The sequence below is a fragment of the Haemorhous mexicanus genome, chromosome 25 (genome assembly GCF_027477595.1).
Source record: "Haemorhous mexicanus isolate bHaeMex1 chromosome 25, bHaeMex1.pri, whole genome shotgun sequence".
In the NCBI taxonomy this organism is placed as follows: domain Eukaryota; kingdom Metazoa; phylum Chordata; class Aves; order Passeriformes; family Fringillidae; genus Haemorhous; species Haemorhous mexicanus.
This window is the reverse complement of record NC_082365.1, coordinates 5530927-5542536: the sequence shown is the minus strand read 5'-3', so window position 1 is coordinate 5542536 and position 11610 is coordinate 5530927. Positions and strand designations below refer to the sequence as shown.

Here is an 11610-nt window from a genome sequence, read left to right as displayed (position 1 = left end):
ACACCAGAGAAAAAATAAACATCACCAGGACTGGCCGATGTGTGCTGTGGCACTCACTCATCCCCCTCATCTGACATCTCTGTGAGGGGACACTCACTCCTGGGACAGGATCTCCCTTGGCTCCCCAGCCTTGTCATCCCTGACTCCTCCTGGAGCTGATCCTTTGGCTTCCAGGTGAAGCAGTCAGACAAATGGTGTCTAAGTTTGATGTATTGGCTAAGGTTACTTAATTATTGGGTTTTGGTTGACTTACTGGTAAAGTTATATAATTAAAAGCAAATAAAGTAAACAAGTAAAAGTATAATATTTGATTGAACTTTATATATTTTTAAGCTATCATCTAATAAAGAATTTTATAACACTACTGATTTTTATACTTTTAAAGAAACTTAAAGTTTACAGTTTTTTGTGGATGTAACATAAGACCTTAGGTGCAAGTTGGAATTTTTGTGTAATTTATGTTTGTGTGTGATCCAAACCAGCAGAGATGGAGCAGGATCCTGGGGTCTGGTAATTCAGATGTGTCTGTGAGCCCAGCCATACCCTGTGGAGCCACAGGGGCAGAGCAAAGGCCAGGGGAATATTCCTGGAGACCCCACTTCCATCAGGGCATCCAAAGGCTGGGACAGCTCTGCCAGGCTCTGAGTGAGTCTGGGCCTGTGGTGGCAGCTCTCATGAAGAACATGAAGAACTTTCCCAGGCATCATTCTGGAAAAGGCTGTGAGAAGATCAGAGAAAAGAATGAGAAACAATTCTCATCTTGCTGCCCCTGGTGTTTGTGAACATGCAGAATGTGTTATGGAGATCTGTTTACCAAAGGGTGGCTTCTTAATTAACCAATAGTGATGGCGTTTTAATTAAAGGACCAAGCAGGTCCACCTGTAGCAAAGTAGGGTATAAAAAGCATGGGTTTCTTAATAAAGTAGAATTAGCCTTCTGTAAATGTCTTGAGAGTCTGCATCACTTATTACCCAGTGCTAACCCAATGTGCTGACATCTGGGGTGCCTGGGAAAGTTTTCTGTTCCTCTCTGTGACCAGAGAGCTGCCACCACATGGGCCCAGCAAGGACTCCCAGAGCCTTTCCAGAATGTCCCAGCAAACACCTGCAAACAGCAGAAGGTGCCAGTGCCCAGCAGTGGCCCCAGCTGGGGCAGGGGAAGGACAGGGACACATGTCCATGCTTCCTGACAGTGCCTGGCAGGTCACAGGGGAAGGAGGTTCCAGCCTGATGCCCAGGGCACAGGGCAGCACCATCTCCAGGTGCCCCTTAACCCCTTGCTCTGGGAGGCACTGCTGGCAAAAGGGGCAGACCTGTGGCTCTATGCCCTGCAGAGAAGAGGGACAGAGGTGCAGAACCAGCTAGGAGGCCTGTTAGGTGGACCAGAACCCTGGTCCAGTGTACTATATGCTTTCTTTTGGAGCACCTGCCCCTCAGCTGGGTCAGGGAGCCACAGCCATGGCAAGCCCTGCACGTGTTGAGGTGAGGAGGGACCCTCAGCTCCAGAACTGCTCATCTGTCCCTGGAGGAATAAACTAAAACACAAGAAATTCCACCTCAAGATGAGGAAGAGCTTCTTTGTGTTTAGGGTGGCAGGGCAGTGGAGCAGTTTCCCAGGGAGGTCCCTGGGTGGATTCTCCCTTTGGAGATGTTCAAACCCCCCTGGATGTGTTCCTGTGCCTTGGCGGGGGGGGCTGGGCTGCAGAGGTCCCTTCCAGCCCTGAGGTTCTGTGAGTTCCCCTCCCAGTTCAGACCTGCCTTCAGTCTGTGCTGGCCCCAGCACTTCTGCTCACCAACATTAGCAGCTGATGGTGGAGGATACAGGAGATCCTGGGGGCACTGGCTGCAATCCTGCTGCTCCTGCTCTGGTGCGGCTCAGCTGGAAGAGGTGGTGGGCAGTGGATGTTCCATGCCATGACTGGTGCCAGCACCTGATTCCATGGAGGTCCCAGCTGGGGACGTGGCAGGGTGAGATGGAGCAGGAGTCCATCACTGTGCTGTGCAAAGCTTTGGAGCAGCTGGACCCTGCCCTGGGGAGAGCCTGGGGTAGAGGTTCAGTGCTGGAGAAGCTGTGGGATCAAGGAGCTGTTGTGGGGGTACCAGCTGTGAGTTTCTCTGGGGCTGGACTGAAGGCACTTGAGATGATAGCTCATGTTCAGACTCAGGTGTTCATTATTTCTGATCAGTAAAACACTCTCACTACTGTGAGTTCTGCAGCTTTTCATTAGAAGGCACAAAATGGCCAACAATCTCTTGTTCCAAGGCCTTTTAAAACTAAACTATCCAATTAAGAACTGACACCTGGATTGTTTTCCCTTTTAACCCAATAACTGATCCCACAGAGCCCCCAGTGGGGACTTTTCTGCCCAATTACAAAATGCCACCCAAACCCATGGAGAAGGAGGAGGAAGAAGCATGAAGAAGAAACCCAGGATGACACCCTGTGCCCTCCATCTTGCTTCCATCCACAACATACTAAAAATCCCAAACCCTCAATTTCTCACCCAGTGACACACCTACACTGCTCTCTAGAATATTTCACACTTTTGTGGATTCCAGTCTATCTTGAAGTCTGGGAAACTTTCTCCATGGATGAGGGTCAAAGTCAGAGCTCCCCTGGGGGTCAGGGCACCCCAGAGCAGACAGAGAAATGTTCCCTGTGCCCTGGGTTTCCACAAGCTGCTCCAGCAGCCTCCATTAGGCTCCCATGGCTGTGCCCCCCAGCTCTGAGGGGCTGGTGTCCCTTCTCCTGTCACTTGGCAGCAGCAGCCCAGCCTGCCCCTGCTGAGCCAGCCAAGGGAAGGGGAGCAGGGAGTAGGAAGGAGGATCCAAACAGGCAAGATCTTGCTCATCTCCTGTGTTTTGGCCCCTGACTGGGGCTAATGGAGGAGGGCAATGGTTGGATGCTGCTCATCTGGAGCAGGACAAACATGAAGTGCAACACGGCACGGCCCAGACCTCACGGGGCAGCTCAGGCCAGAGGTTTGTTTTGTTTTAGTGCTCTGTTGTCTTTCTCTCCCCCTCTGGGTTTCATGGCTCTTGAGCTGCAGGGCTGGAAAATTATTCATCCCAACCACAGCTCCCACAACACCCTCTGTAAGCATCTGTGGCTCCAGACCCCACTGCAGCCCTGGGTGGGAGGCCATAAATTCATCATCATCACCAGCCTGGCCTCCTGTCAGGCAGGAGGAGCACGGAGCAGAGGCTGTGCCACAGACACACCCTGGCTGGCACAGCCATGGTACTCACTGGGCAGGACCCGTGGGACACTGTGTGTGACAAATCCTGTGCTGCCCTGGGATCAGGAGTATGCAGGAGGTTTTACAGCAACTCCTGTGAGCCAGAGAGAAGTTTGAGAAGAGGATCCGCGTTTACCCCTGAAAGAATTTTCTAGCAAGGTCATTGGCATAGAAATCAAGAAAGGAAGAACAAGAAATAAGAGAAACCAGTCTATTCCAGTAAGCACCTTGTTTGTCTTTTGTGACCAATGAGTAAAGTGTAAACTCAGGAGTTTTGTAGGAATGCATAAAAAGCATGCATGCTAGAATAAAACCAGTTTGAGGCCTTCTGAAAATGGAGTGTTGCTCTGTATTGTCTCTGTCTCAACTGCAGCAGAGGAGCTCCCACCACAGCTGCTGGAGAAGCTTTACTGCACATGTCTGCAGGTTCACCCTGTGCTGGGAGCACCATGCAGATGTGCTAGCCAGATGTGAGGGCCAAGGCACCACTCACTCCTGGACCTATGGAAGCTCTGTGGGCAGCACCATGGCTCCCCCACCATGGCTTTAACTTCCCTCCTTCTGTCTCAGGGCCAGTGCCCTGCCAGCCCTGTGCCACCAGCTGTGGGTGACACCCTGTGCCCTGTCCTGGGGCTGTGGCTCTGTGCACAGACACACAGGAGACACAGGGACACTTCCCCAGGGGACTGTGAAAGGTTCCTGGTGCCCTGCCCATCCATGGAGGAGGATGGACAGTCCTGTGCTGGGCTGAGCTCCAGGATGAGAGCTGGTGTGGTGCCAGCAGAGCTCAGCCCAGCCTGTGCTTGGTCACTGCCACCAGAGCATGGCCTGGGGTGTGCCCAGGTTCATGTTCTGCTCTTCTCCATGAAATCAATTCTGTCCCATTCTGAGGCCTCCCTCCTCTGCCATGAGCTGTGGAGGCAGAGCTGGAACCCCTCCTCACAGAGCATGGCTTTGAGCAAAGCCCAGGCCATGATGTCTCTGAGCACCACAGGACAGCTCTGACTGTGGGAGAGCAGCAGGGAGAGCCTAGGGGTCTCCTGCCTCTCCTTACCCCTGGCAGCTGCCCGTTTTGGAGGAGGCAGTCCTGCCTGGGCTGCAGTGACATGTGGGAGCCCTGGGCTCCTGAGGGGTGATGCAGAGCCCAGAGGGACAATGCCCACCCATGCAGGGGAGCAGCCAGCAGCACAAGAGACTAAAACCCCATTCAGGCTTCTTCTGTGCCCCTCACAAGGCTCCTCCCATGGCATCCCCACTGCCACTGTGACTGGCCCTGCTTTGCATGTAGGGCACTCCACAGATCCTGCAATCCTCTGAGACAAGGAGCATCAGGGGCTTTAACATCAGAACCCATGCAGGGACACGCAGGGGCCAAGGCTTCCCAGGGCTGAGTGCAGACTGAAGGAGAGCCTGATGGCAAACGCCATCTCCACACACACCTGGGGATGTGTGACCATGCTCAGGATGCTCCATGGCCTCAGCATTAACCATGGCCCAGAGCCCCTGGGCCATGCAAAGCCAGGAGAGCCACAGGCTGTGCCCAGCAGCACCAGCAGGGTGGAGCTGGAGCTGGATCCAGGTCTGGGTCACCTTTGCCCTGTCTGAGGACATCACACCAGCCCTTCCCCACAGCAGCAGCTCCCTCACTCCTTCCAACACAGGAGGCTCTGCCTGCACATGCTCTGCAGCTCAGCTGTGCTGAGGGTGAAGCAGTGACAGCAGCTCTGCTGTCAGAGTTCAGGACATCCCTCTGGCTGTCCTGGATTGCCAGGACCCCTGCCAGGGGGCTCAGAGACCCTGGCACAGAGCCCAGGACACCTGTGGTTTTGATTATGACCCATGGAGCAAATTACCAACCTTAGATGAGGATCTGCAAGCCACAAAAGGACACAAGTAGAATAATAATCAGTTTGTCACGGGGTGAAAAATAGATTTTTTTGGGTTTCTAGCATGGGGGTTCAGGGGGCAAGATGGAGGGATCTGAGCATGTCTTTTCTTTCTCCTTCTTCTTCTTGGCCTCCATCTTCTGCTGTGATGGTGGCACTTTTGGATTGGTTTAGAGTAGAAGCTTGCTGTCTAACATAGGTGATGGGTATTGGGAAGTTACTGTAAATAATGTGCAGGTAGTTTTTAGTATAAAAAGATAACACCACCCTCGGGGCAGGCAGAGTGCCTCTGTCTGTCCTGCTGAACAGACCTTGGCTGGACAGGAGAAAGAATTTTCTAGAAAAGAAACAATAAACAACCTTGAGACTGAGAACAGAAGAGCTCTGACTCCTTCTTCCTCTGCTGGGCTGGGAAAAGAGACTTTGAGACACATCTCGGGGCCACTGTGAGCAGCAGAAGTCCCGAGACTGCAAGTGGGTGGGATTGAGTCTCCAGGATGAAAATATCAGCATTTTCACTGCTCTTCCAGGGGTAGGCTGGAGTGGACCTGCAGGTCCTGGCAGAAAGGCTGCTGTCCTGTAGCCCAAGAATTGTTTTGAAGGCTGGATGCAGCAGGAGGGTGAAAGCTGGACACCAGGGTTGGATGGGGCTATATGCATGTGTGAGCAGGACACAGGGGTTTGAGACTGCTCCTTCTTGGGGGCTCTTGGGGTAAGACCCCCAGCACGGGGGAGATTCTGTGCTGTTGGGCAGCTCCAAACTTCACCAGACTGTGGACAGACAAATGGCACATCATGCTTTGGACCAGGTTTGACTTTGCAGCTCGCTCCATGTTAACATCCAGTGTGCCCTGGCATGTCCTCCCACGGTGGCCCAGACACACAGGGCAGGTGCTGCTGCTGCAGGGCAGCCAACAGTCCAATGCCCCTGACCCTGGCTGTGGAAACAACATTTCCCTCCTGTGACCCTCATCCTGCAGCCCCAGTGTGCTTTAGGACTTACTGGTTACATAAAAGCCATAAAGCCATCAGGCTCCCTGTGAGCTAGGCTCCTCCCAAGGCAACACCATAAATCCTTCTGTGCACATCAGAACATCCACTGAGCTTCACAAAGCCTTTTCATGTTGGGAGCATTCACCCATCCTCCTGGAGAGCCCCTGGCATGTTGGCATCTCTCCAGGAGCAGCAGTGTCACTGGCTGGTCACTGGTGCAGGCTGAGCAGCAGTGACAGGGCCCTGCACACTTGGCTGACCCTGGCACAAAGATGTGGTGACACAGAAACATTTCCCAACACCAACTGCATCCAGAACAATGCAGCTCACGAGGGCTGAGGGTGCCCGTGGGCAGCCCAGGATGGTCTGGGCTGTGCTGAAGGCAGCACTGCCCACACAGCCTGCCCAGTGTGGGAGGAAATCCAGCCCTGCATGGGGCTGAGGCTCTGCTCCACCTGGGCTCCCCCAGGCCAGGAGTGCTGCAGCTTGGAGCTTGGAGCAAGCAGAGGGGGCTGAGCAGCCCTGCCTGCAGCACAGAAGCTGCCCTGTGTGCAGGGTGACACAGAATTTGTCCTGTGTGCAGGGTGGCACAGATGTCCTGTGTGCAGGGAATCTCCTGTGTGCAGGGTGGCACAGAAGGTGCCCGGTGTGCAGGGGTGGCACAGAAGATGTCCTGTGTGCAGGGTGGCACAGAAGGTGCCCAGTGTGCAGGGTGATACAGGTGTCCTGTGTGCAGGGTGACACAGGTGTCCTGTGTGCAGGCATGGCACAGAAGGTGTCCTGTGTGCAGGGTGGCACAGAAGGTGCCCTGTGTGCAGGGGTGGCACAGAATTTGTCCTGTGTGCAGGGTGGCACAGAAGGTGCCCAGTGTACAGGGTGATACAGGTGTCCTGTGTGCAGGGTGACACAGAAGGTGTCCTGTGTGCAGGGGTGGCACAGATGTCCTGTGTGCAGGGTGGCACAGAATTTGTCCTGTGTGCAGGAGTGGCACAGAATTTGTCCTGTGTGCAGGCATGGCACAGAAGGTGTCCTGTGTGCAGGGGTGGCACAGATGTCCTGTGTGCAGGGAATGCCCTGTGTGCAGGGTGGCACAGAATGTGCCCAGTGTGCAGGGTGATACCGGTGTCCTGTGTGCAGGGTGACACAGGTGTCCTGTGTGCAGGGTGACACAGAAGGTGTCCTGTGTGCAGGGGTGGCACAGAATTTGTCCTGTGTGCAGGGTGGCACAGAAGGTGTCCTGTGCGCAGGGTGGCACAGAATTTGTCCTGTGTGCAGGGTGACACAGGTGTCCTGTGTGCAGGGGTGGCACAGAATTTGTCCTGTGTGCAGGGGTGGCACAGAATTTGTCCTGTGTGTGGGGAGACGCTGCTCCCAGCCAGCTGTGCCCTGCTGTGGCCACAGCTGGGCAGTGGTGCAGGGGACAGCAGGCAGCACACCTGGCTGGGGCTGCACAGCTGGGTGGTACAGGGTGGGAGCAGGAGGCTCGTGGGACAGCAACTGCCAAAGAGAAACCTGACTTAGGAGAGGGAAAAGGATGCCCAGCTGCAAAAGAGCCTCATCCCAGGGCTGGCACGGCTGATGCTGAGGTGCCCTGGGTGTCCCATCCTGGGGTGCAGGTCCTTGTTTCGGAAGGAGAAGCTTCTAGTGGAATCACAGGGGCATTAGGAGGAATGGCCAACTCAGTCACCCACCTGGGGCTCTCTGCTCCTCATGCCAGCTCTTGGGAGCCCCTTATCACACCTGTCATACCTCCTCACCCCACCCCAAGGCAGAAGAACGTGGAACAGTGGGCAGGGTGTGGGCCACACTGGGACAGGGTCACTGCTTTGAGGCTGCACTACAACCCCACCCTGCCTGAAGGGGAGAAGGGCAAACAGGGTCCCAGATGCAGTTTTTTCTACATGAGGAACATGCTTGTGAAACCATCTTTTTTTTAAACTCTTCCTTCTGTCCTGCACTTGCAGCTCAGAGAACTGAGTTGTTCTTGTGATTTCAGCTTGTGCACAGCCAGCCCTGCTTGCAGAGCAGCCACGTCCCTGCATGGACAACCCAGCCCCCAGAGCAGCAGGACTGCTGAGGATGCCAGCTGCTTACCAGAGTGCAGCTGAGGCAGGTGGCTCTGCCCTGGTCCTTGGTGCAGGTTCATGACTTTGAGCCTTCATGACGGGAAGGAGCAGATGAGAGTGACCAGAAGCTGCTGAGCCATGGACTACAGCACCTGGAGTGCCCAAGGGACACTGCTGTGTCCCATGGCTGGGGACACAGCTGCTCTTTTGGGAACAGCTACTGTGCTGGAGCCTTCACTTCAGCTAGACCCCTCAAAAGCCAAGCCCCCCTTACAAGCACACACCTTCCCTAGGGCTCTTTATTGTTTGTACCTAAGACCATTCCAGCTGAGACAAGGCAGCTCCCCCAGGGCTGTGCCCACAGCACACCTGAGAGCTCTCCACACCAGAGCCCAGGGGCACCTGACCATGGTGCTCCACACTTGTGCTGGGCTCAGGGGCACCACAGAGCCCCACAGTGTGCACTGAGGGGGCAGAGAGCCCTCCAGGCACCAGAAATCTCAGGAGATCTCCAGAAGAGGAGAGGATCCTGCCCAGCCCCTCACTGTGTGTGCATTGAGAGGCTGCAGTGGGGTGTGGCAGGACACTGTCCGTGTGTCCAGGAGTCACAGCTGGCACCACGCTGGGGACACTGCCCAGGAGATCACTGCTCCTGCAGGGCTCCTCTGTGCCAGGAGTCCCACGGTGCCCCCAGCAGCCCCCAGCTCTGTACAGGACCAGACAGGGGCAGGCAGAAGGTGCCAGAAGGGCCAGGTGGTGTCAGGGCTTGTTCTGAGCCATGATGTCCTGGACGCAGCTGTACAGGAAGATGTACTGGTCCTGCAAAAGAGAAAGGTCAGAGTCAGGTTTCTGACAGAGACATCCAGGTCACACATTAACCTTGCAGTTTGCTTTAAAAAAAATCCTAATTAAGGAGCACTGTCTGGTACCAGAGCAGGATTTGCTCTCCGCAGCAGTCCATGGTGGTACTGTGTCACCACAGCCACCCAAGCCTGCTATACCAGGTTAGTTTCCCCTTCCTCATCCCCTGTGATGGGGCTGAGAGGAACATCCCATCCAAGGTGCAGAGGAACAATTTCATTTGGCTTCCCCTCCAAGGGCCCCAGTGGCTTTTGGATGTGCTGTGGTGTTTGCATCTGAAACAAGAGCAAAGAGCAACTCCAGGGATGTGCAGGGCACGGAGCTGGAGGCTTGGGGTCTGTCAGTGACCTGGGGCCAGGAGGGAACACCATTGGACCAGCATCTTCCCTGCTCTGCTGTCAGCTCCTGACTCTGGTACACTGAGACTACACCAAGGGAAAATGGGGAGGACCCCTGGACCAGGAGTTGCCCTTGGTGTAGTCCCAGTGTACCAGAGCCAGGAGCTGACAGCAGAGCAGGGCAGATGCTCACAGGCTCACAGAGGTACAGAAAGATCTGTGTGGGTTTAGCCCAGCTGCATTTTTGTCTCTTTTTAGTATCACCAAACTGATCCATCAGGTCCAAATGTGAGCTCTGGGGTCCCGAGTCCCCTGTATTTGAAATGAGGTTCTGCCCAAATGCCAGGCTGCCCCACAATGACACCAGGCCACAAACCCAGGACTGAGGAGGCAAATGTGAGGAAGGTAAGTGGGGTTGTACTCAGGGCACAGAGCTGGAGGCAAGGCCAGCCAGCACATGGTGTGGGCTGGAATCACGTGGCACAGCCAAGGGGGATTAGGGCTGCAGAGGGGCCCCAGCAGCATTCCCCAGAGCTCATTAATGCTCTGGCTGAGCCACAAGTCACGAGGAGCCTCCTCCCTGTGCTGGGGGCTCAGCCTCACCAAGGGTGAGCACACAATGGCTGAGGCTCAGGGTCACAGCGTGTCTGCAGTGAGTCAGAGATTGTGAAACGGGCAGTGACAGCCCAGGGCTGTGACAGCCCAGGCACACTCGGTGGCTGGCCACATGCAAGAGCACATCCCCTGGGACAGGCACCACGCTGGGGCTGGTGGTGCTTAATGTCTGACAGCTATCCCTGAATATCCATCAAAGGTTCATCTTTCCCCTTGCTGCCCCCCAAAAATCTGATGCCTCCAGCACGGCAGCAGCCGCTGACCTTGCCAGACACAAAGGGGTGCTGGCAAGCCCCCAGAGGGGTGGAGGAGGCTGGAGGGCAGCCCTGCTGCTCTGAGGGGAAGCAGCTCCTCTGCTGCCCCCCTTCAGCAGGACAGCAGCGTTTGATGGGCCCTTGCTGGGCCTTGCTGGGGAATTGTGTCCCTGCAGGGCCGGGCGCTGCGGGAGCACAAAGCGGCTCTGAAGAGGGGCAGGGGATGCCTGGCCCTGCTCTGGCTCCCACCACACACATGGTTCACATTAATTAAGAATGTAATTAGCTTCTTGAAGGAGGCTGTGCAGCTGGGAAGCCTTGGAGAGATCTTCCCCAGTTCTGCTGTGCCCTGTGGGCAGTGTTTCCAGGGCTGTGCATCAGCTCACTCAGCAGCTGCAGCAACTGAAGCATGTCCAGAGGCACTGGTGCCACCAGCAGCCACCAGGGCTGGCACACCAAGGCTGGGCTGGCACAGAACAGCCCCATCAGACAGTGCTACAGCCTACAGGGCACCTGCTAACGTGGCACTGTGTCCCACTGTCCCCGTGGCAGGCAGCCCCAGCTGTGACAGCAGGCTCTGGGTCTGGGGATGCAGCAGGAAAGGTGCTGGCCAAGGGGACACCAGCAGGCTCTGTGTCCCCAGGCTGACAGCCTGCCCAGGAGCCAGGGGGGAGCAGGCAGGTTGTGTAGGGTGACCCCAGTGCTGCACTCTCCCTCGAGTGCAATGGGAAGAGTGCTTTATTTACTGTGAGTTCACATACAATTTAACTGGAGAGGCCAAACTCTTGCCTGGGAAAAGTCAGTGCCCTCAGCCCTTGGTGGCTGGCAGAGCCACAGGGTGGGGAAGGAGCACGAAGTAAATCCCTGCTGAGGCTGGACAGGCAGCAGGGAGCACCCAGGAGTGGTCAAGATGCTGCCAGGTCCAGGCAGGTCAGCAGAAGGCTCTGCTGCACCCTGCCCACCACCCCCTCCCCTTCCCATGTACCAGGGTTGGGGTCAGGAGGCAGCAGCTCCTGGCCAGCTGGAGGCTCACGCCGTAGATGTCCACGGTTCTCTCAGCTTTCATCTGGTGCAGCAGGCAGTCCAGGGAGATCAGGGTCCCCATCTGGCTCATGTCACCACTGCAGGGGACAAGGGGGGGGTCACTGATGCCAGGCCAGGCTGAGCTGAACCCCTCTGGAGGAGGGCACCAGTCCAAGGAGCCATGTGGCACTGTGGGACTGTGAGCTCTCTCTGTGTGCAAGGGAGGGTATCAGCCCTGCTCCCAGCACCTCTGCAGCCACCCAGGGATGGCCTGGGCACCTCAGCCTGGGAATGCCTGCTCCACCCATGCTCCCCCAGCCCAGCCCTGTTTACCCT

General features: G+C 55.8%; 1 protein-coding gene across 4 annotated transcripts in view; it reads right to left on the bottom strand.

Moving 5' to 3' along the window:
- Nucleotides 1-8464: 8464 nt before the first annotated feature.
- LOC132338191 (receptor-type tyrosine-protein phosphatase V-like) overlaps nucleotides 8465-11610 on the bottom strand; it is a 46388-nt gene continuing 43242 nt past the window's right edge. For all 4 annotated transcript variants that reach the window (XM_059867469.1, XM_059867471.1, XM_059867470.1 and 1 more), the window contains 2 exons: nucleotides 11237-11372; nucleotides 8465-9002 (listed from right to left, as the gene is read on the bottom strand). In XM_059867469.1, the coding sequence (XP_059723452.1) occupies nucleotides 8943-9002; nucleotides 11237-11372 (196 nt within the window). In that variant the 3' untranslated portion in view covers nucleotides 8465-8942. The remainder of the gene's footprint in view (nucleotides 9003-11236; nucleotides 11373-11610) is intronic.